Source organism: Macaca fascicularis, chromosome 9, assembly GCF_037993035.2.
Source record: "Macaca fascicularis isolate 582-1 chromosome 9, T2T-MFA8v1.1".
In the NCBI taxonomy this organism is placed as follows: domain Eukaryota; kingdom Metazoa; phylum Chordata; class Mammalia; order Primates; family Cercopithecidae; genus Macaca; species Macaca fascicularis.
In genome coordinates this window covers 124,111,237-124,133,501 of record NC_088383.1, presented here as the reverse complement: position 1 = coordinate 124,133,501, position 22,265 = coordinate 124,111,237, and the positions used below count along the sequence as shown (strand labels likewise).

General features: G+C 40.2%; 1 protein-coding gene across 9 annotated transcripts in view; it reads right to left on the bottom strand.

The window, feature by feature from the left end:
- Nucleotides 1-8,694, bottom strand: part of ATRNL1 (attractin like 1) — an 842,049-nt gene extending 833,355 nt beyond the window's left edge. For 7 of the 9 annotated variants that reach the window (XM_005566518.5, XM_015456748.4, XM_005566520.5 and 4 more), the window contains exon 1: nucleotides 7,503-8,186. In XM_005566518.5, coding sequence (XP_005566575.1) covers nucleotides 7,503-7,792 — 290 coding nt within the window. In that variant the 5' untranslated portion in view covers nucleotides 7,793-8,186. Of the gene's footprint in view, nucleotides 1-7,502; nucleotides 8,187-8,593 lie in introns of those variants that run through there. The other 2 variants (XM_045362239.3, XM_074002848.1) reach the window with 1 other exon arrangement.
- Nucleotides 8,695-22,265: the final 13,571 nt, after the last annotated feature.

The following is a 22,265-nucleotide window of genomic DNA, read 5'->3' as shown; positions in this document are numbered from 1 at the left end:
GTTGAATTTATATTAATAAAAGTCAAATTTGGAGTTAAAGAAAACTTTAGGCCTAGAGGGCTTCAATGGTGAATTCCACCAAACACTAATGAAAAAATAATCCCAATTCCATAAAAACTCTTCCAGCAAATGATCAAGAGTCCCATGGGGTTTGTTATAGGAGGCCAGCATTATCTTGTCACCAAAACTAGTCATATATTATAAGACAAGTGCAGACTAATATCTCTCATGAACACAGATACAAAAATTATAAATAAAACTTTAACAAACCAAATCCAACCTAAAACAAAAAAGAAAGCATATTGTGTCAGAGGAAGTTTATAGGAATGTAAGGTTGGTTTAACATTCAAAAGGTATATACATAATTCACCATGTTAACAAACTTGAAAAAATCATATGATTATCTCAACAGACACAGAAAATGCATTTAATACAATCCAGTTTCCATCACTGGTAAAAACTCTTGGCAAACTAGGAATAGAAGGGAACTTTCTCAATGTGATAAAAGGCATCTAAAAAAAAAAAAACTTACAGATAACATCATACTTCATGGTTAAAGATCAAATATCTCCCCCTAAATCATGAGTAAGATTGACTACTCTCATCACCTCTATTCACCACTGTAATAGAGGTTCTGGCCAGTGAAATAAGGCAAGGAAAAAAAAAGGCATCTAAACTGCAAAAAAAGGAGTCAACATATCTTTATCTGTAAACAATATAACCACCTAAGTAGAAAACCATGAGGAATCTACAAAAATCTACAAGTAAGTTTGGCAAGATTGCAAGATAAAAAATCAAACATACAAAAATCAGTTGTATTTCAGTATGAGAGCAACCATCGAAACTGAAAGTTTAAAAAATGCCATTTACAATAGTATCCAAAAATATTAAGTACTTAGGGAAAAATCTGACAAAAGAGCTGCAACACCTATTCACTGAAAATTTAAAAACACTGCTGACAGATTAAAGAACTAAAGAAATAAACAGATCTACCATGTTAGGAAACTCAATATTGACAAGGTATTCATTTTCCCCAAAACTGATCTATAGACTCAACATAATTACAAACAAAATCCTAGTAGGTTTTTTATAGAAACTGACAAGCTGACTCTAAAATTCATATGGAAATACAAAGGACTCAGAGTAGCCAAAATAACTGGAAAATAACAAAACTGAAAAACACTCCCTGAATTCAAAACTTACAAAGAAACAATAATCAAGACATTGTTGTACTGATATACAAACAGACAAAGAGATCAAGAAACAAAGCAGAGCTCAGAAATAGAAACACAAATATATGAATGGTTTCAACAAAGGTACAAAGCTACTTTAACAGAGAAAGAATACTCTTTTCAACAAATAGTGCTAAAACAAATACCTATATGTCAAAAAACTGAAATTAGTTCCATACCTCTCCCCATATATAGAAATTAACTTAAAATGGACCATAAATCTAAATGTAAAATCTAAAACTACAAAACTTCTAGAGAAAAGAAAAATAAAGAAAATCTTTATCAACTTGGTTTAGGCAGTTTTCTTTTTTATTTTTTTATTTTTATTTTTATTTTTTTTATTTTTTAAAGACAGGGTCTTGCTGTGTTGCCCAGGCTGGAATATGGTGACACAATCCCAGCTCAGCTCACTGCAGCCTCCAATTCCTGTGTTCAAGTGATCCTCCCATCTCAGCCTTCCAAGTAGCTAGGCTAAATAGGCACACCGCCACGCAAGCTAATTTTTCAAATGTTTTTGTAGAGGCACAGTCTTGCGTTGTTTCCCATGCTGGTCTCAAACTCCTAGACTCAAGTAATCCTCCTGTCTCAGGCTCCCAAAGTGCTGGGATTACACACACAAGCCACAATACCCAGCCTAGGCAAACTTTTCTTAGGCACAACATGAAAAGCATAATCCATAAAAGAAAAAAATGGTAAACTGGAATTAATCAATTTAAAACTTAGATTCTTTGAAAAATACTGTCAAGAGACTTCATTCTCTTTTCATTGTGTTTTCATAGACAAGCCCCAGACTGGTAGAAAATATATGCAAATGATATAGCTCATAAGAAGCTAGTAATCCAGAAAATGTAAAGAACTCACAAAAATCAATAAGAAAATTTTTTAACATGCAAAAGATTTGAATAGATGCCTATTAAAGAAGATATACAGATGGCAAGTAAGCACATGAGAAGATACTCAATATCATTAGTCATTAGGGAAATGCAAATTAAAACCCAATAACATACCATTCACTTATTAGAATCACAAAAATTTAAAAGACCATACCAAGTATTGGTATGGATGTGAAATTAACTAGATAGAACAGACTCACTGCTGATGGGAACATAAATGATACAACTACTTTGGAAAACAGTTTGTCAGTTTCTTTAACGGTTACATATATATTTGCCGTATGATCCAGCCATTCTCAGGTATTTCCCCAAGAGAAAGTAAAGCATATATCCATACAAAGATAGACTTCCACATGAAACTTCATAGCAGCTTTAAAAGGAACAGCCAAAAATTTGAAACAATCCAAATGTCCCTCTGCAGTTGAATGGATAAACAAATTATGGTGTATCCAGACACTGGAACACTATTTAGCAGTAGAATAAACTACTAATACACCGTGATTGACTCTCAAAATAAACATGCTGTGTAAAAGAAGTCAGACAAAAAAGAAGTATATAATGTATGATTCTATTTACAAAAAGTTCTAGAAAATGCCAACAAATCTATAGTGAGAGAAAGCAGATCAATAGTTGCCCGGGGACAGGCATAGGCAACTGGAAAAGGGAGGGTTTACAAGGGAAACATATGGAAACTTTCTAGTGTGATTGATATTTTTATGATTTTGATTGTGGTGATAGTTTCAAATGCAAATACATATGACAAAACTTATCAAATTGTACAATTTAAATAAATAAGTTGTACATTTTAAATTGTGCTGTTTATTTTGACAATTATACCTCAATCTCTTAAAAATTTTGTTGAAATAACTATCAACATTATAATTAAACACCTCATTTTTGACAATACTAAGATGGAAAAATAGTGTTATCAGGGCAGTATATAAGGGGTAACCCAGTGTGAAGAGTCAGACAAGCCTCTTTTAGAAACTAGTATTTAAGGTAAGATTAGAAGGATGATCAATAATCATCCAAGCAAAGACCAGAGAGGAAAGAGTTCACAGAAGTAACTGTGTATAAAATGCACTGAGGCCAAAAAGAATGTGACACTTTCAAGGAACTTTAAAAGACCAGTCAGGGCAGGGAAGCGTGAGTCGAATCAGCTAAAGGGGCCAAATCATGCAGACACGTGTTCTTGAAAACCATGCTACTACAAGTAACTTACCTTATAAATTTAGAATCTAAGAAACACTCAATTTAAATTATTTTAAATTCCTACTGTATGATTATATACTTTAATAATGTAAATATAATCCATGGATATAAATTATCCATTAGAATAAAACTTTGAAATAAGGAAGTCTTAGGGACAGGGAACATTCAGTTTAAGTTTATAGTTACTGTCAGTTTCCTTACAAGTAAAAAGGATTCCAAGTATATATGTATTTACATATGCATATATATGTTTTGTTTTGTTTTTGTTTTTTGGTTTTTTGTTTTGAGACAGAGTCTCACTCTGTTGCCCAGGCTGAAGTGCAGTGGCACGATCGATGCTCACTGCAACCTCCACCTCCTGGGTCCAAGTGATTCTCCTGCCTCAGCCTCCTGAGTAACTGGGACTACAGACGCATGCCATCACACCCCGCTAATTTCTGTAGGTTTAGCAGAGATGGGGTTTCACCATGTTAGCTAGGATGGTCTCGATCTCCTACCTCAGGATCCAGCCGCCTCGGCCTCCCAAAGCATTGGGATTACAGGCATGAGACACCACACCAGGCCATATGCATATATTTTTAACAGCTTGGGGGAAGAGTTCACACACTTAATTCTGCCCCTTTTTGTTTACAATAACAACCTAATTCCTGACATTATATCATTATATCTTCATTTTGCTGCAGCTACAAATAGAATGCTTCATATATGTATATATAAAATTTTGAGAAGTCTTGCTCTGATACCCAGGCTGCAGCGCAGTGGCACGATTACAGCTCACTGCAGCCTCAACCTCCTGGGTTCAAGTAATCCTCCCGCCTCACTCTCTCTTGTAGCTGTGACCACAGATGTGTGCCACCATGCCCAGCTACTTTTTTAACATTTTTTGTAGAGATGAGGTCTCACTATCTTGCCCAGGCTGGTCTCAAACTTCTGGGCTCAAGGGATCCTCCCATCTTGGCCTCCCAAAGTGCTGGGATTACAGGCCTGAGCCACAGCACCCAGCATACTTCCATTTTAAATGTGTGAAATGAAGTATCCAAATTTGACTAACCTAAGAGGGGTAAAAATATACCCCTTAATATTTGACTAATATAAAGAGCAATACTCTTTATATTTATATAAATTTACATAAATCTCAACTACTCTACAAAATTAATTCTCAAGAACTGCCTTCTAATAGAGAATGTCATTCAAACAGATTATAGCAAAATATTTTCTTGCTTAACATTACACTGAACTATTCAAATAAATACGATTTGAATTACAGTCTGTATCTTTATTATACTTCAAATATATTTTCCTATTCTCAATCCCAAATCCTTTAGTCTAGCTTTGACTGAAAAATCAATGTTCCTTTTGTTTTACCTGTGTAAGGAAGAAATGACTTGTTATTCTGAGTACTTTATTCTTTTCAAATGGAAACAGAAGACTGGAATCAATGCTAAGAGAACTGAAGTACCACTTTTGATACTATATTTGCTTCTGTATTTCTTCCCCCAACTATCAATCTTCTATCCTCAAGAAGCATTTGAAGAACACTTTTATTCCCTGGCGAAATCCCTATAGTAGAAAAAAAGCTAAGTTACCATGGAGCCAACCAATTAATTTTGACACCTGCTTACCAAGATTGATCAATCATTTTTGATGTCTGTTTGTAAGGTTGCTATACTTTAGTTTAGAAAAAGATTTTCAAGATAATTAGTGAAGTGAGATTTTCTAGTTAAAGTCTTTCCCACTGTGTTATTACTTCAAATGCCAGGTAAAACAAGCTACTATCTTCAAATAAACCTTTTATAGGTTTATTTGCATGTACTTTACCAAGAAGAATTATTTTCTACTAAATATAATCCTTCGCTTTAACATTAAATACCAATGCGTTCTTTATCCCTAAGAGTATACATAATAAAACACAGATAGTTACACCAGTTATATTTATTCTAATTAATAGCTTGTATTCCACAGAGAAATGCAAAAGCATTTACCCAGTAGAGTACAATGAGTCCTAGGAAATAATAGCTTCCAAGGAAATGACGAATACTCAAATGATTAGCTCAAGATTTATCATTATTTAACAATATCTACATCAAATATCTATTCTTCTACTCACTAATGTATTTTGTTTATGAACACCACCTCTCAATGTTATTTAAGCTAGTTTTAACTTGATCTGTGATCTTTTTAACTGGGATGACATCTGCTAGTGAGGTCACAGGCTGCTGATCCAGCTGATTAACAAGTTCTGCTACTTTAAAATGTATTCTAAATATGAAGCTTCTCAGGACTGCAGGAATTTTTGTCCTCTCTAGACAAACGGAGCAAACCCACCCACACAAAGGCCAATATCCCTAAATTACATATAAATCAGGCACTCTCCCTATTTATGTAAAAAAAATGTAAAAAATGGATGAGGCTTTTTCACTGCTGATGACCATTTTTTATGTTCAAAATTCTCTCTTGCTAGGAAAAGACGCTGAATGCTACTGTGTCATAGCAAACGTTTAAGAACACAAGCAAAAAAAAAGCAACTAACAAGCAGAATTTAGTAAGATCTCTTTCCTCATCTTGAAACACTTTTTAAACTTTTAATCAGCATCTCTCCTAATTTTTTAAAAAGTATTTTTAAAACTACATTACATACTAACTTTAAAGTATAAACCCTAGAAAAATTTCAACCTATTGCATAAATTTCATAAAACTTCACTTTAAGATTTCACTTCCAAAACCTACTAGTTAATTTAAATCATAGACTACCTAAAATTTTAAAGTGCCATTTTAAAAATATACATTTTTACATTGAGTTTTAAGGAACATTTATTTTAATCAGCAACAGTAAGTTTTTTTTAAAAGAAAAAAAAAAAAGGAAATATGCTGTGTTTACAACTCCAGGAAATAGTCCTAGAATACATTAATAAGGTGAACCAGTCTTACCTTTGCCCTAGAGCCCAAGAGAAATTTCACCTAGATTTTGGCTATCAGCCTAACAGTATCAGTAATCTACAATATTCAAGAGCCACAAACCAGCCAGCAAACTTCATATTAAGTATCTAGAAGACTAAGAAGTTGACTTTCTTAATGACTGTTACCCGCATGTTGTTAGAATCCTGCCCCAACGTTAACTGACTTTTGCTACTCCCCTACACTGACCCATTGCTTTTTTTATCAGGCAAGAATGTAATAAACATCAACCAGTACGAAGAAAGTACCTTCACCTTAGCGAAGCAAACTTCTTAGGCTCCTTGAGCTTCAGATAAGCCAAAGCGATGTTCCCGCACAAAAGCTGATAGTAAATTAACCGATTAGAAAAAAATCCATTATCCTCACCACATAAAAACGTCCGAGTATTTCATCCTTCTATCTAACCTAAAGTAACCTTTGTATTTCTCAATTCAAGATTGTCCCAGCAAATTCAACACAGCAAATTCGTTAAAAGTACACATTCCGGAGTGTGTACTGGCTCCAGAATGTGCCAGCTGATTTGGAATCATACCTCGGCCCTTACTACTGTGTAATCCTGGCCAAGTTACTTAAATGTATCGCCTCGATTTCTCTCCGTAAATCCAGCATAATAATTCAGCAAGTCATAGAGTTGTAAGGAATGAATGAGAAAATCGACATGAAGCGCTTAGAAGAGTGTCTGGCACTTAGCAAGCCCATCATAAACTCTACTTATTAAGATCACTATGATGACTAAATAAATGTTAGAAGGGGTCACCTCCAGAGAGAAGAGGAGGATAGGGGAAGACAGAGGTACTGGTGGATCATAACTGAACCTTTACACTTTTGTGAATTTTTCACAATGCGCATGTATTTCATGAGTAACTTAGATAATTTCCGATTTTAAAATATACTCCTAAGAAAATGGTGCTGGGCATCGTAACAGATTGTGAAAATGTTCGTGCTGAGCAGCGGATCAGAAGTCGCTGCGGACATCTGGAACGCTCGAGAAAGGCTTAGCTCCTGTCGGTCAGGACTCCCGCGCGGGCCCGAGCGCTCCCGGGGCGCCCCAGGGCTGGAGGGGGCGCGGCGCGGGCCCCACTCCCGCCCGCTACCTCCGCGCGCTGCGGTTCACTCCCTGCCAGGGGATCCGAGGCCGCGACGGGGGCGGGGTAGGCCGCGACGGGAGTGAGGCAGGGCTGGAGGTTCGGGGTCTGGCGAAGGCACTTACTTGAACCTGCCCTGGCAGTGCTGGCACTGGTCCCCCACCCAGCCCGGGTCGCAGAGGCAGGTGGAGTTGACACAGCGGCCAGAGAAGCAGGAGCCGGTCCTCTCGCACGGCTTGGACTGGGACACCTGCGCGTAGAGCGCCAGGTAGAGGAAGCCATAGCACAGCAGCCAGCTGTTCCCGTCCAGCAGCCAGGAGGAGGCGCCCCCGCCGCCGCCCGCCGGCCGAGCCCTCCACAGCCCCGGGGTCGCCGGCTGCGGGGCACCAGTGCGGGCCCGGCCCCCAGTCTCCATCTTCCCCGGCGCCCCTGCCCGGCGAGACTGCGCTCGCGGGCGCCGACAGGGATGCAGTTGAGGGAAATTCCGGCCGCAGAAAACCTCTCCGCCGCCGCTTCTCCTCCTCCTCACCGGCGCCCGTCCCAGTCCCGCTCCCCGGTCAGGAGGGACAGATCCCAACCGCCGTCGCCTCCGCTCGGCTGCCTCCAGTCGCACTCGGGCATCGCCGCCACCCAGTATCCTGACCTTGTCCTTAGCGGGCCGGCCCCACACCCGCGGCGTCCCGGGCCGGGCCGGAGACGGGGAGCGGGAGGCGCACACTGCGCCCGGCGCTCCTGAGGGGACCTGACCAGGAGGAGGAGGGGACCCCGCGAGCGGCCCCGCCTCGCCCGCGGCCCGCGCCAACTGCCTCGGCTCTGAGCGCCGCGCGCCCGGGAGGGCGGGGGCCGAGCGGGAGCCCCGAAGTGGGCGCGCCCAACGCGGAAGGGGGCGATCGGGGAGGTGGCGGTCAGCCCCGCCTCGCCCGCCCGGCGGCCAGCGGCGCCCCAGCAGTCATTCTGTCTCCGGTGCCTCGAGCCCGCAGCGGCGGCAGCGCCTGGAGCCGGCGATGCGTGGGGCCGCCCCCAGCCCTCGCGCGCGCCTACACTCCCCCCCACAGGCCCGGCGCCTTGGTCTCGCCCCGCCCCTGACAGGGACCGGGGACTCCCCCCGCGCGCGCCCACCCCGCCTGGTCCGCGCGCTGACGGGAGACAGGCCCCCCAGGTGTGGCCCGCGTGCCCGTCCCCCCGGCCCGTGCGGGCACCCTGGCCCCACGCGCACCCCGCGTCCCCGGAGTCCCACAAATGAGAGATCGACACGGGCTTCGCAGCTTCAGCAGAAAAGAAGCCCTTCCTGTCCGCCGTCTGCAGCTGCAAAAGTGCAGCGCTTTTTCCCTAGCGCTTCCCCCTTCTTCCGCCCCATCCTCCTGCCTATTTCTTCTTTTTCTCTTAAGAGAGAAAAACTCCAACACCACACAAAGAGCTGAGCATGTGCAGCAGGCAAAAGCCTTAAAGGCACCGCAGTCCGACCACGTTGTGGGGTCAGCGAGGGCTGGGAGGGGCGGGGATTGGGGACGGCGAGAGGCGCGAGGCGGTCTCCGCGGAGGGACCTCCGAGGGGGAGCCATTGCTGCCTCGGAAATAACGAGGCCCCCGCCCCCAACAAAGAACTGCGAGGCTCCGAGCCCCGCGCTCCCCACCCCTTGCAGATGCTGCCTCAAAACCCCACGTCTCTCCTTTTCTGCTTGTCAGTGCTCTCTCCTCCATCTGGGACGATATTCTGCCTTGAAAAATATTGCAGCATCGGGGCTTTTTTTTCAGAAGAGCAGAAGTGATGACCAGGAAAGAGCCGTTTTCCTTCCTCAGCAGCACTTTTTTTTTTCAGATGACTTTCCAAGATTGGCTGGCATATTCTGAGATTTTTGTTTTGTACTTTTTGTACCTTCTCTAAACAGTTGCCTTTTTATTTGACCCCCTTGAGAAAGGAAGCCAAACACACATTGTAGCCATATATCCTCGAGTTACAGCAATGTTGCTGGAGTCCCACCAAAGAACAGGCAGTATGAAAAAAGAACTCGAAATCCACCAAAGGCATTTCTCACAGGAAAAAAAAAAAAGGAAAGAAAAGTTTGTTGTAACTACACAGTCAAAATATTATTGTTAGGATTCAACTCGTGTTTATTTCGCGTCAGTTCTTTTCATGTCTCTTATCCCCACTTGCAGATGAAATCCTCCATTAACCCCATTTTGCAGATAAAAAAGAGCAACTCAGAAAGGTTGAAATATTGGCCAATGGCAGATTAGGAGTAATGAACTGAGCTTTAGACACGAGGCCTCTGACTGCTTTGCTTTTTCCACTGCTTCTGTTAGCAGATGCTTTGTTCTTCCTTTGGTGAATAAAATATACGTGCTGGCTTGGTTTACAAATACCTCAGCAGTGACTTAAAGAGGAAAAAATAAAAACAAAGATCCAGAAGGAGTTGGCTCCTTCGCAAGGAAAAAAGCAAAAGGAAAACCATGATTCTCATTGGCATACAGAACAAATTATAATTTCCATAATTTCAGGGTTTTACCAGTACCAAAAATGTCCTTATCAAACCTAGAATTAGGATGCCCCCTTCTTCCCTTAACATCTTTTCCACATCAGGCTGCCCCTTAGAGACTTCCTGAAATGAGTGAAGAAGCAGAGGAGAGAACACTGCAGACACCAGTTAAAAGGAAGATCCTGTTCTGGATCACATCTTTTCATTTCAATGACTGTGAAATCCAGAATTCTTTCTAGTGTCAGCCATGCATGAACATTGTCTGCTGCTTTTCCATTCTTCTCCATCTGCCAGCCAAAGTCAGCCGCATCTTTCTCACATCTAAGGTAGAGTTGCTTTCAGGCGTGGGGAAAGTGACCAAGCTCTTAAAACCGTCAGTGAGTGTGAAGGTAATTCAAAGGGTGCGCTGTAGTCCCTTTGACAAGAGAGATCACAGCTCAGTCACAGACTGTAGCCTGTATTTGAGCAGAGCTTTCCCATTAAAAATATACTCATAAGTGGGAGTTGAACAATGAGAACACATGGACACAGGGAGGGGAACATCACACACCAGGGCCTGTTGGGTGGGGGGCTAGGGGAGAGAGAGCATTCGGAGAAATAACTAATATAGATGACGGGATGATGGGTGCAGCAAACCACCATGGCATGTGTATACCTATGTAACAAACCTACACGTTCTGCACATGTATCCCAGAACTTAAAGTATAATAACAATTTAAAAATACATATCTTTTAATTGAATAACCACTATAATCAGCTCAGTACTTCACATTACACTGAAGAACATGCAGCCCCACAGGCCTCCTCTCAACATTGCCTTTAGAATCGAGCTGAATATATTAAATTTATATGAATTATTCTCACAAGGATCTCAGAATTTTCACTCACCCTGTATTGTGTTTCTCTCTCAAACACTTTTAGTCAACATTTACTATTATGAATTTAAGCGAGAGAAAACAAGTGTGAATAAAGCATGATTTCTACCCCAGATTAGCTTATCTTCTATCAAGCTCACTAGACTGTGAGCTCATTATACAGTTGAGTGTCATATACTTTACAAATGTAGACACAGAAAACTTAAATGATTTAAAATGGTCACACAAAAACTCAATGGCAAAGCTTGCCTAGAATCATGACTTATATTTCAGTACCTTCCATGATCAAGAAATTTTAAAGCTCCAACATGATATTTTCTTTTTTTCCAATAAAGTAGAGTCAGCCTCCTAGAAGCGCTATATCACACTAAAATAATTCATAGTATTTGTAATAGCAGTCATAAATCTAGCAAAAAGGTGAAAATTTACTCCAAAGACATAGTGGGGGAAAATTCATTCTACTGAAGTAGATGAAACTGTTAAGAATTATCTATTTAAATTTATCCAAGGGGAAAGATAAGAAAATATTTGTTTTCTTTGGCCTTATATCAGGATCATTAGATATTTTGAGGTGTATGTTTCATTTCCATTCATACTACTCAATGATGGTGTTATAATATGATGTGCAAAAATCTGATATCACCAGACTGTTAAAGGAAATTTAAATAATTTTTTAAAAGAACAAGAGAAATGATAGATTCAATATCTTTTGATTGCTACTCAAAAAGAAAAAGATCTTATTTGGGCTAATGAACCAAAGCAGACTCTTCTCAGTTGCTTAATTTAAGAATCTCTGCTCTCTGGTTATTGTTCGCCCTTTGACTTATATGAGGCTTCTGAAAGCAACCAAGATAATGAGAGCTGCAGATAGCCTGGCCTCAAGAGCTAGAAATGCATTCACTCAAAGGGACCCGCAGCGAAACTGGGGCAGTATTCTTACGACACTAACAGATGATGAATGGTCTGTAACGTTAGACAGTTAAAAAAAAAATCAAATTTAGGTACTTATTAAAAAATTATTGATGATATTTAAAATGTTTATATGGCTATGGATCTGAACCACCATCACCCCCCCAATCAAAATCTAACATTCTGCTTTCTCTTGGATTCATTCTTTTCTTCTATCGGTTTCCCTTGCTGTCACAGTTGCAAACACACACATACACTTCTGCCAATTTTTCTACTTAACACATTTCAAACATATTGTTATAAGTAAATCCAAGGAAATAAATCCAAAGATTATAAATTCACTATGCTGGGCTACTACTTTTTTTTTTTTTTAAGCTGGGAAATAAAATGAACATCCTTAAAGTTTTAATCCTAAATATTCAGTCTTGTCACTAAAAAAAGTTGATTGCTAATAGCCAATTGCAGAAACTTGTCTTTTGTGAAATCTAATACAATAAAAATATGGGCTAGGACTTCCTGATAAAGTAGATCAAGTATGTGCATTTACCTCTGCTCCCTCTGCAAACTCTACCAACATGACAGGAAAGGTTTTGTTTTTTTGTTTTTTGTTTGTTTTTCAGTTATAAACTCACAATGATAAAGAAAAGGAGAAAACAGCCAACTTGTAGATGAGAGGTGACAAGGCATTTGGAAGTGTCAATGAAGGAGGAAAGTGAATGGAGAAGTAATAACTAAAACATACACGCCATCAGAGATGAGTAACAACAAGAAACAAATCTGTTTCTCCCAAAGATACCCAGAAAGCCTCAGGACTCAGATGCAAGAGTTACCGCACCTACCAGAGGTGGGGCTCTAGGATAAAAATAAGGGGAGGGGTTAAGAGCAGAATAAGGACACCATAGTCTCCCTCTCATCCCAAGAAGCTAAACATTACCCCAAACCCAGCCCTGACAGAGGTTTAATCTCTTGGGAAATTGAATTGGACGCTCTAGACTTGGAGCACCAGGCACAGTAGAAGGAGTGAGGCACACAGCTATAACTTGAGAGACTGAGTGAAAAATCTACCTATTGAATGGTAAAATTTCCCTGTCATCTTTTCCTCCTGTTCCCAGAACATCAGTAATCAAATGAATAACCCTCAGACAGAAAACTGAAGGATATTTATCTGCAGAAGTTTAATGGTTCCAAGACAAAAGATACTGTCATTTGGCGTCTTCCAACCACATGAAAATCCAGCTTCTGGATCACTGTACAGTGAAGCCTGATAGTCAATAAGCTTTGCCCAATCCCTTTTTCCATAATTTCCTCCTAAATAAGGTCAATAAATGTTCACTAGACATAAAAGATATAAACAAACAAAAAAGAAAAACAAAGAAAAGGAAATTAAAGGAAACAAAGTCAAATGATACAGAAAGATTGTGCACCATGAAACAAAAGTGGATATTCTTTTTTTTTTTTTTTTTTTTTTTGAGACGGAGTCTCGCTCTGTCACCCAGGCTGGAGTGCAGTGGCCGCATCTCAGCTCACTGCAAGCTCCGCCTCCCAGGTCTACGCCATTCTCCTGCCTCAGCCTCCCGAGTAGCTGGGACTACAGGCGCCCGCCACCTCGCCCGGCTAGTTTTTTGTATTTTTTAGTAGAGACGGGGTTTCACCGTATTAGCCAGGCTGGTCTCGATCTCCTGACCTTGTGATCCGCCCGTCTCGGCCTCCCAAAGTGCTGGGATTACAGGCTTGAGCCACCGCGCCCGGCCCCAAAGGTGGATATTCTTTAAAAAAAAAATGATAAAGGAACAATCAGGAAATAAAAATATAAATAAACAGTAACCAAACTTAAAATGCAATAAAATTTGAGAAAATAAAGTGTAGGAAATTTCCTAGAAATTATAAAGAAAAGGTAAAGAAAGTTTCTCCTTTATCATGAAGGAAAAACTAAGAAAATTAGAGAATTCATTAATATATACTATTTTAAATTAAGCATTTATACTATGAATACATGTATTAATGTGAGAGTTCAAGAATACACAAAATATATAGGAGCAGACAAAATTTGTTTATATCAGTTCATCCTAGTATTAACATAAGGAAATTTCCCAGAACTAAACTGAACCTTCAGATGAAAGGCCCACTGCAACCTAAAACACTGAGTAAAGACTCACAAATTGAGGGGGAAAAGACAAATGCAATGTATTAGACATAAGAATCGCATTAAAATTCTCAACAACAAACCTGAGATATAAGGGAAAAAGTAGATATATGAGGGAAAATTATTTTCAACCTAGAATTCTATACCCAGCCAAGCTATCAGTAAAGTATGAGGATAAAGACATTTATCAGCAAGATATGAGGATAAAGACACACAAGCATTTATAAAATTTATCTCCCAGTGTGCCTTTTTTTAGGCTACTACTAGAAAATAGAATAAAGGAAGAGACAAAAAAACAGAAGAGAATTGTGCAGGGACATCTCAGGATGGCATACAGCTGTGCCCCAGGCCAACAGAATAACCAGTCTAACCTGGAACAGAGGGCTAGGGAGAAAGGTATCCATGAAGATCATAGATATGAGTTGATATGATTTGGATCTCTGTCCCCACCAAATCTCATGTTGAATTATAATCCCCAGTGTTGGAGTTGGGGCCCAGTGGGAGGTGATTGGATCATGGGGGTGGAGGTATCATAAATGGGTTAGTATCATCCCAACAGTGCTATTCTTGTGATTGTGAGTGAGTGAGTTATCATGAGATCTGGTTGTTTAAAAGTGTGTGGCACCTCCCTGCCTCCTCTCTTCCTCTTGCTTCAGCCATGGAAGACATGCCTGCTTCCCCTTCTGCCACGATTGTTAAGTTGTCTGAGGCCTCCCCAGAAGCAGAAGCCACTGTGCTTCCTGTTCAGCCTACAGAACTGTAAGCCAATTAAACCTTATTCTTCGTAATTTATCCAGTCTCACATATTTCTTTATAGCAGTGTGAGAACTGATTAATACAGGAGTATTTGGAATGTTTGGATTTTTGGAAAGAAGATTAACAAGATGTGACAGATCTTGGAGTATTGGGGGAAGAAATAGAATAAACATATAAGAATTTGAGAAAATGAACAAAATAAGGCAATTGTGACTAGAAAAAAATGTGCAAGATGTGATCAATACCTCCTTACATAGTCATAATAAGGTAAACACTGACCATCGATTTAACCAAAAATTAGAATTACCTATTTTTAAAAGATAGAAGCAGGGAAACAGTAATGTTAAATCCTAATTTTTTAGTAAGAAGTCATTATATGTCCAAATTGATAAATCCAGAAATAGCAGTATAATCACACTACATTGAAGAAAAGATTTGAAAGCTTCTTACTCTGGGGCATAGGAAAGAAGGGCAGGAGATGTACATTTTATTATAAGGCTTTTAGTACTCTTTGATTGATTGAAAAGTAAAAATTAATTCTAAGACAGATAAAAATAACAAATAAATATGCGCATTCATAATAAAATAGGGAGTCATGGCACCTAAGACTCATAAAAATCTGGGTTTGATTCCTAATTCTGCTGTTGATATGCTGGTTACCCTTGAGTGATCCATTAACCTCTGCGCCTTAGTTTCCCAACACATAAAATTATAGTCAAATATCTATCAATGTCCATTTTAGGACTGAGATGAGGGTCCAAATAGAACATATGAAAGCACCTAGTAAATGATATGAAGCACTAAACAAACTTTGATATTTAATGTTCACCAAAAATTATTATTAGGTAGAGAATTAATTATATTCTCATGTGAAGGAGAGGATTACTAAAAGGGATTTGGGTCAATACACACACACACACACACACACACACACACACACACAGAGCTAGAAGAAGAGGAGATAATTTTAAAGATGGATGTAGCCAAAGCTCTTATTTTCTAAGGTTCAGTAAAGTTAAGTGACTTGGCCAAGATCACATAAGTAAGTAGTGGAGTAAACCAAACAAAAACCAAACAGCCAAAGCACAAACCTTGAACCAAAAAGTCAGAACCAAATGAAAGTTCACCAGAAGGGTTAAAGGCATAAATTAAAAGCCCAGCCCAGTCTGTAACATAGCAGATTATCAATAATATAATCTGCTATATTGCTATATTAACTAGCTGATTACAGTTCCTGCTTAAACATGGAGAGAAGAGCTAGAAATAAAATAGACATGCTTTAAAAAGAAAAATAGCAATTAGACAAGCAGAGTCAGCAACAGAGTATTTCTCTTGAAAACAGAGATGTGAAAATTGGACTCATGGAATCAGGAGAGAGTGTGAGAAAAAGGAAAGGAAACAAATGAAGAAAGGGCATGGCCCAGTGATTGACAAAATGTGTTGAGAAGTGCCTGAATCTGGAACTCTTGAAGCTATTGCAAAACAACTAATAGGCTTCCCCATTCTCTCCTCCTTGGGATAATGTTGAAAGGGATGAGAGCGTGAGGAAGATAAAAGGGTCAGGGACCTTTCCTCTGTTCCATACAGGAAATCATTTGCTGGCACTTTTCTTCATAAAAGGCCAGGGGGCGGGGGGTTGCTGGGACTCTTTTTAAAAATACAGTTCTGTGCATTAAACTGAACAGAAGTTCAATTTGAATCAAGTAACAAAAAAGAAAATGTCATATTATTTTATTTTCAGAAGTCATAAATTAGTCTAATTTCTCAAGGTAACTCTTAATAGGAATCGCTGCATTGTATTGTATCATCTTAAATCTAAATAAACCAATTTTAAGTGTCATTGAACATAAAGAGAGGCACTTTTGATTTTGAGAAACAGGATCGTTTTGGTTGTGAGAACATCCAACAACTGCTACAATAAGGCATCGCTCACATGTAGATAAACCAGGTAAAATTTTCTATAATCCTTAAACTGAGGTTTGTTTCATGTGCTCTCTGTTTAAAGAAAAAGTCAGTCACAGGAAGTACTTAAAAAACAAAAGCTCCCAAGCAAAATAAACAATTCATAAGAACAATAACATACTGACATTTAGAAAGCTGCTTGGGGTTCTGACACAGGAAAATATGTTTATGTTTACAAGGAAAGGAGCATGAAAGAGAATTATGGACCCTCTCAAAGGAGAGACAAAGCCATCAGGTTGCAACAAGGTTTTCTTGAAAAGAGCTCAGAGACAAAAAGGAACCACAAAACAGCACACACATAAAAAAAGAAAAATATCTGACAAATGATAGCCAGACCCCACAAATCCCGATAACACGACAGTCCACTTATTAAAACCATCAGTCTTGGAAGACTCCAAGCACAGTAATTTTGAAAATGTACACAAGTAAATTAAAACCAGGCTTATGATTCTTCTCATTTTAAGTCCCTCACTCGTACCCCTCTGCAAAAGCTGATGTGAAATTTAAAATTAAATGGAAAAAAAGTCAACATGAATCTTGCTGATTTTAAGCAAGATCCCCACATTTTACATTTTTAAATCGGAACGTAGTCTAAAAGTCTCTCTGCACATGAAAAGGAAGCACACTTTCCTAGGAAAATTTGTTCCGGGTAAACAGAAAATGCTATACCTACAACTAGGAAGCATGTGTGACAGTTTTATTTATTAAGTTATCTGAGCCACTTGGTAGCGGATATTTTAGGACATGTTTTATGGTCATGTTCTTTATTACTGGACACGATCCTTTATGGAGGTAGCAGGAGGTAGTGCCAAGAGAACTGGACAAAGAGCCAGCAGACCCAGTCTCAACAACCAAACAGGACATGCCTCATTCACCCTCAGTTTCTTTATTCGTAAAACAGCAAAAAATAGTGGCCCTCCCTGAACATTGTTGGAAGAATCCAAAGTCCAAATAAGATGTCAAAATTATTTTTAAAATAGTGAAACCTTATTGAACTGTGTCAGCTTCGATTCCTTTCTCTGCACAAGGACCCAGTGGGGCCATGTGACACTAGAGAACCATAGAGTAAGCTCAGTAGTTCCTCTGCAGCTAGGGCCCCCATTGCCTGTCACTGGCGCAGGGAGTGGTGGGGGAGCAGCAACTTCACAGCCCATTGCTTTATTCCTAGGCAAGGTAAGTGACCACCTGTGTAGGGTGACTGAAGCGACCATCAGAAGACCCCAGAGAACAAAATACACTGCCCCCACACTCTTGCTATAAACTTGGAACTCCAGCTAGGGATTCTGTCCTTCAGGCTAAGGGTTTGGGGGCACTTATTCCATTGCAAAAGCCTTTGAAGGGCTAACACATTTCGTTTGGTACATTAACATCTTACCATGAATGACTTTGTACCTATTCTTGAAGTAGTTTTCATAATGAATATAAGAAAAATATAAAGATGTATCACTTCTACTGCCACCAACAACTCCCCCCAACCCAGCACACACACAGCACATACAGGGTGAACATCCTTTGTTACCTGGCCTCTTAGAGGAAACATGAATATGAGAATCACTAACATCTTCTAGTGATCTTAGCCTAATATCTCATCCATGGAGGGAATGCTTATTTTTTAAAAGCATACCAAAAGAGGGAATGAACACAAAGGAGTTAAATACTAATGGTGAGATTTGAGACAGAGTGGCTCCTGGATGAAAGATTTGACATATATCTCAAGTCAGTTATGGTAGGTAGCTGCTTACATCCCCTAAGTGGAGATCAAAACTAGCAGAGGAATTTTGGCATCTCTGACTACATAGTGAATGAACCTAAGGGGAGAATTAAAATGAAAGGTTAGGTCTTCACTGGGAAACACTCTTCCTAAACTCAAGTCTGGCAGATACCATCAGCAACAGTTCTGCTATTTTTAATGGCTAGGAGGGTGCTTAAGGAAATGTCAATCTCTAAGATTATCCCAACTCTCCTCTGCATAAATAATAACATCATTACCGACAGATTCTTGGCTCAAACGGTCTTCTTTTAAACATGCAGACTAGTCAAAATGAAATACTTATTAGAGAAAGATTAGAAAGGGTAAAACTGAAAATTATCACTCAAAATTAGAAAAAAACCAGCTCATTAAAAGGGGGAAAAATATGGGCATTTTGAGCTAGCCAGACACCAAAAATATGAATGAATAAACAGCAAAGCAGCAATACTGTGTTGGTAATATGGCCTTTGAGGGTGCAATGACTCAAAGGAAACCACCAGAGAAGCCAGTGCTAACCCCCAGTACATGCTCAGAGGCTTGTAGATCTCCAGCAATCCTGGCAGGTCGACAATATTACACCAGCTGTGAACATTTCCTCTGGCTTATGCTCAGTGTATGCCCTAAAGTCTCAGGACTTTTTAATGCTCATTAATTTTAACTCTGGTGCTGGAAACGCTATCCTCATTCCCATGAATGCTTAATCTTTCTGAATCATTCTAAACTATCTGTAGCAATTATCCTATGATTGAACTTATAAAGTTAATTGTTAAGTTTGAAAAAAGACTCATGAGTTTTACATTTTTCTGCCTTTTCATTTTATCAAGTGTCTTTTTATTCCCTTATTATTAGAAAATGTAAATAAGCATCCAATCATCCTTCTCTTTAACATTTATTATTTTATAGCTCTTATCAAATTTCTACTGTTTTTCTCCCAACTTAAAAGTCCTAGTCGTTCACCTGTGGGCTCTATCTTGCCAGTGTAATTTTTGTAGCTGACCTCCTTTACACTATTTCTTGTCTAGCTCAGTCATTTTTAAGATGAAGAAGATAAAATGGAACAGGCCATTCAAAATAAGGGTTGGTTATATACCCTGTAAAAACGAACATAAATGTATCATATTGTTTTCTATAACCCTTTTTAACCAGAATAGTTTCTTATTTACTTAATTATCACTGCTCTTTAAAAAGATGTATTCTTTGAACTGTCCATAATGTTGTCTACATGCTTTTCCTGAAGGGTTGTAACTAACTTAGTACCCATGAAGATATTATTTAAGTTATTTCCTTCTGAGATGCATTAGAATCATAGACTCTCAAGGTAAATTTCTGCCTTTGGTGTGTTCATCTACCTGGTTAAGTAAAATATCTAGATGCTTCTAGATTTTTAACTCCTTTACCATCTGTACTAGATAATTATGATGGGAGACAGGCCCTTAACACTTTCTGAGGAAAACTGTCCTGCACACGTCCTCCACTGATAAAGCCCACGTATGCAGCTGTGTTTTGTACACACGATTCTGCTCTCCTCAGCTACTGATTACAACAGAGGCAAGCACCAACCCTCGGGCAGCCAATCCCTAGGCTCACTAGCAGTTTTACAAGTTGATTGGCATGACAGTGCCAATCAAACACTGGGATGCACTGGGACACCCAAATTCTCACTTTGGGGAATTTGAATTAAGAAATACAGAAAGGGCCGGCCGGGCGCGGTGGCTCCAGCCTGTAATCCCAGCACTTTGGGAGGCCGAGACGGGCGGATCACAAGGTCAGGAGATCGAGACCATCCTGGCTAACACGGTGAAACCCCGTCTCTACTAAAAAATACAAAAAACTAGCCGGGCGAGGTGGCGGGCGCCTGTAGTCCCAGCTACTCGGGAGGCTGAGGCAGGAGAATGGCGTAAACCCGGGAGGAGGAGCTTCAGTGAGCTGAGATCCGGCCACTGCACTCCAGCCTGGGCGACAGAGGGAGACCCCGTCTCAAAAAAAAGAAAAGAAAAGAAAAGAAATATAGAAAGGACCAAGTGTAGTGGCTCACGCCTGTAATCCCAACACTGTGGGAGGCCGAGGCAGGCAGATCACTTGAGGTCAGGAGTTTGAGACCAGCCCGGCCAACATGGTGGAAACCTGTCTCTACTAAAAATACAAAAATTAGCCAGGTGTGGTGGCGTGCGCCTGCCTGTAGTCCTAGCTACTGGAGAGGCTACTTGGGAAAATCGCTTGAACCCGGGAGGCGGAGGTTGCAGTGAGCTGATTGCACCACTGCACTCCAGCCTAGGAGAGACAGAAAGCAAGACTCTGTCTCAAATATACATACATACATACATACATACACACACACACACACACACACACACACAGAAAGAAGTAATTAAAATCAAGAGCTGAGGCTAAAACTTTGCGCAGAAAAAGAGAGATCATTAGATAGGGAGGGGCAAAAAAAGACCTGAGTAACAGTTACAAGAAGGTAAAAATTATGAGAAAGAAGAACTTGTGGATTAATAACAACTAATGACGTGGAGACATAGAGTAGAAGATGAAGAGATTTCTGTCTACTGGTGATTAGACATAGAGAAGCAAACACTGGAGAGGTGTTGAGTCGTATTGCTAGCTAAGCAGTAGAGATTCAGGAACTCTTGCTGCTGAGCATTTTAGAGCTGCCTTGGATTCAAAATGGCTGTTGAGTTCTAGTTTCAGTCTCTGTTTCTTAAAAAAAAATTATTTTAATTAATTAAAACAATTTTTTTTGAGAGACGGTCTCACTCTGTAACCTAGGCTGGAGTTCAGCGGTATGATCATGGCTCACTGCAGCCTCAACCTCCTGAGCTCATTCTCATCCTCCCATCTCAGCCTCCCAAGTAGTTGAGTATATAGGCACGTGCCAACATGCCCAGCTAATTTTTTTTTCTCTTTTTAAGACGGAGTTTTGCTCTAGGCTGGAATGCAATGGCAGAATCTCGGCTCACCGCAACCTCCACCTCCCGGGTTCAAGCGATTCTCCTGCTTCAGCCTCCTGGGTAGCTGGGATTACAGGCGCCCACCACCACACCCGGCTAATTTTGTATTTTTAGTAGAGACGAGGTTTCTCCAAATTGGTCAGGCTGGTTTCGAACTCCCGACCTCAGGTGATCCTCCTGCCTTAGCCTCCCAAAGTGCTGAGATTACAGGCGTGAGCCACCACCCTGGCCTGGAATTGTGATCTTAAATAAAGTAATCAGGCAAGTGCCCACTGATAAAATGACATCAGAGCAGAAATCCGGAAGGAAGGGGTGGATGAACCGGACAGTTGGAGGAAGAAGGTCCTAGAGGAGAAGAACAGCAAGTGCCAAGACTGTGAGCTGTGAGTGTGTGTGGTGTGTTTGAGGAGAAGGCCAGAGCACCTGGAGCAGAGTGAGTTGAGGGATAGCATAGCAGGAGATGAAGTTAGAAAGGAGGAGACTAGGAGTAGATGACATAGGGTCTTATAGGCCAATGTAGAGACTTTTAGTTCCATGACCAGTCATTGGAAGGTTTTGAAAATACCTCCATGCTCTGGCTTACAATTTTAAAGGTTTGTAGGCAACCATTCTGGCTGCTTCATTAAGATTATATTGTAGGGGAAACAAAGATGGAAGAAAGGGGATAAATTATTAGGAAGCTGTTACAATAATCCAAGAAAGAGATAACAGTGGCTTGGACCAAAGTGGTAATTGCAGAATGAAAAAAAGTGGTGAAAGTCTGAGTATATCTTGAAGATAGAAGCATCAGAATGTGGTGATTGATTGAATGTGGTGTGTGAGAAAGAGAAGAGTCAAGGATAACTCCCAAATTTTTGGCATGAGCAATTAGAAGGATGGAATTCCCACTTACTGAGATGGGGAAATCCATGAGAGAAGCAGGTTTGGGAGGGAAGATTAGAATAGAACCTCACTTCTGAACATGACCAGTTTGAGATGCCTATTCGAAATCCAAGTGAAGATATTGCATAGGCAGTTGGATATTAGAGGCTGGAGGTTAGGAAAACAATTGGGGATGGAGATA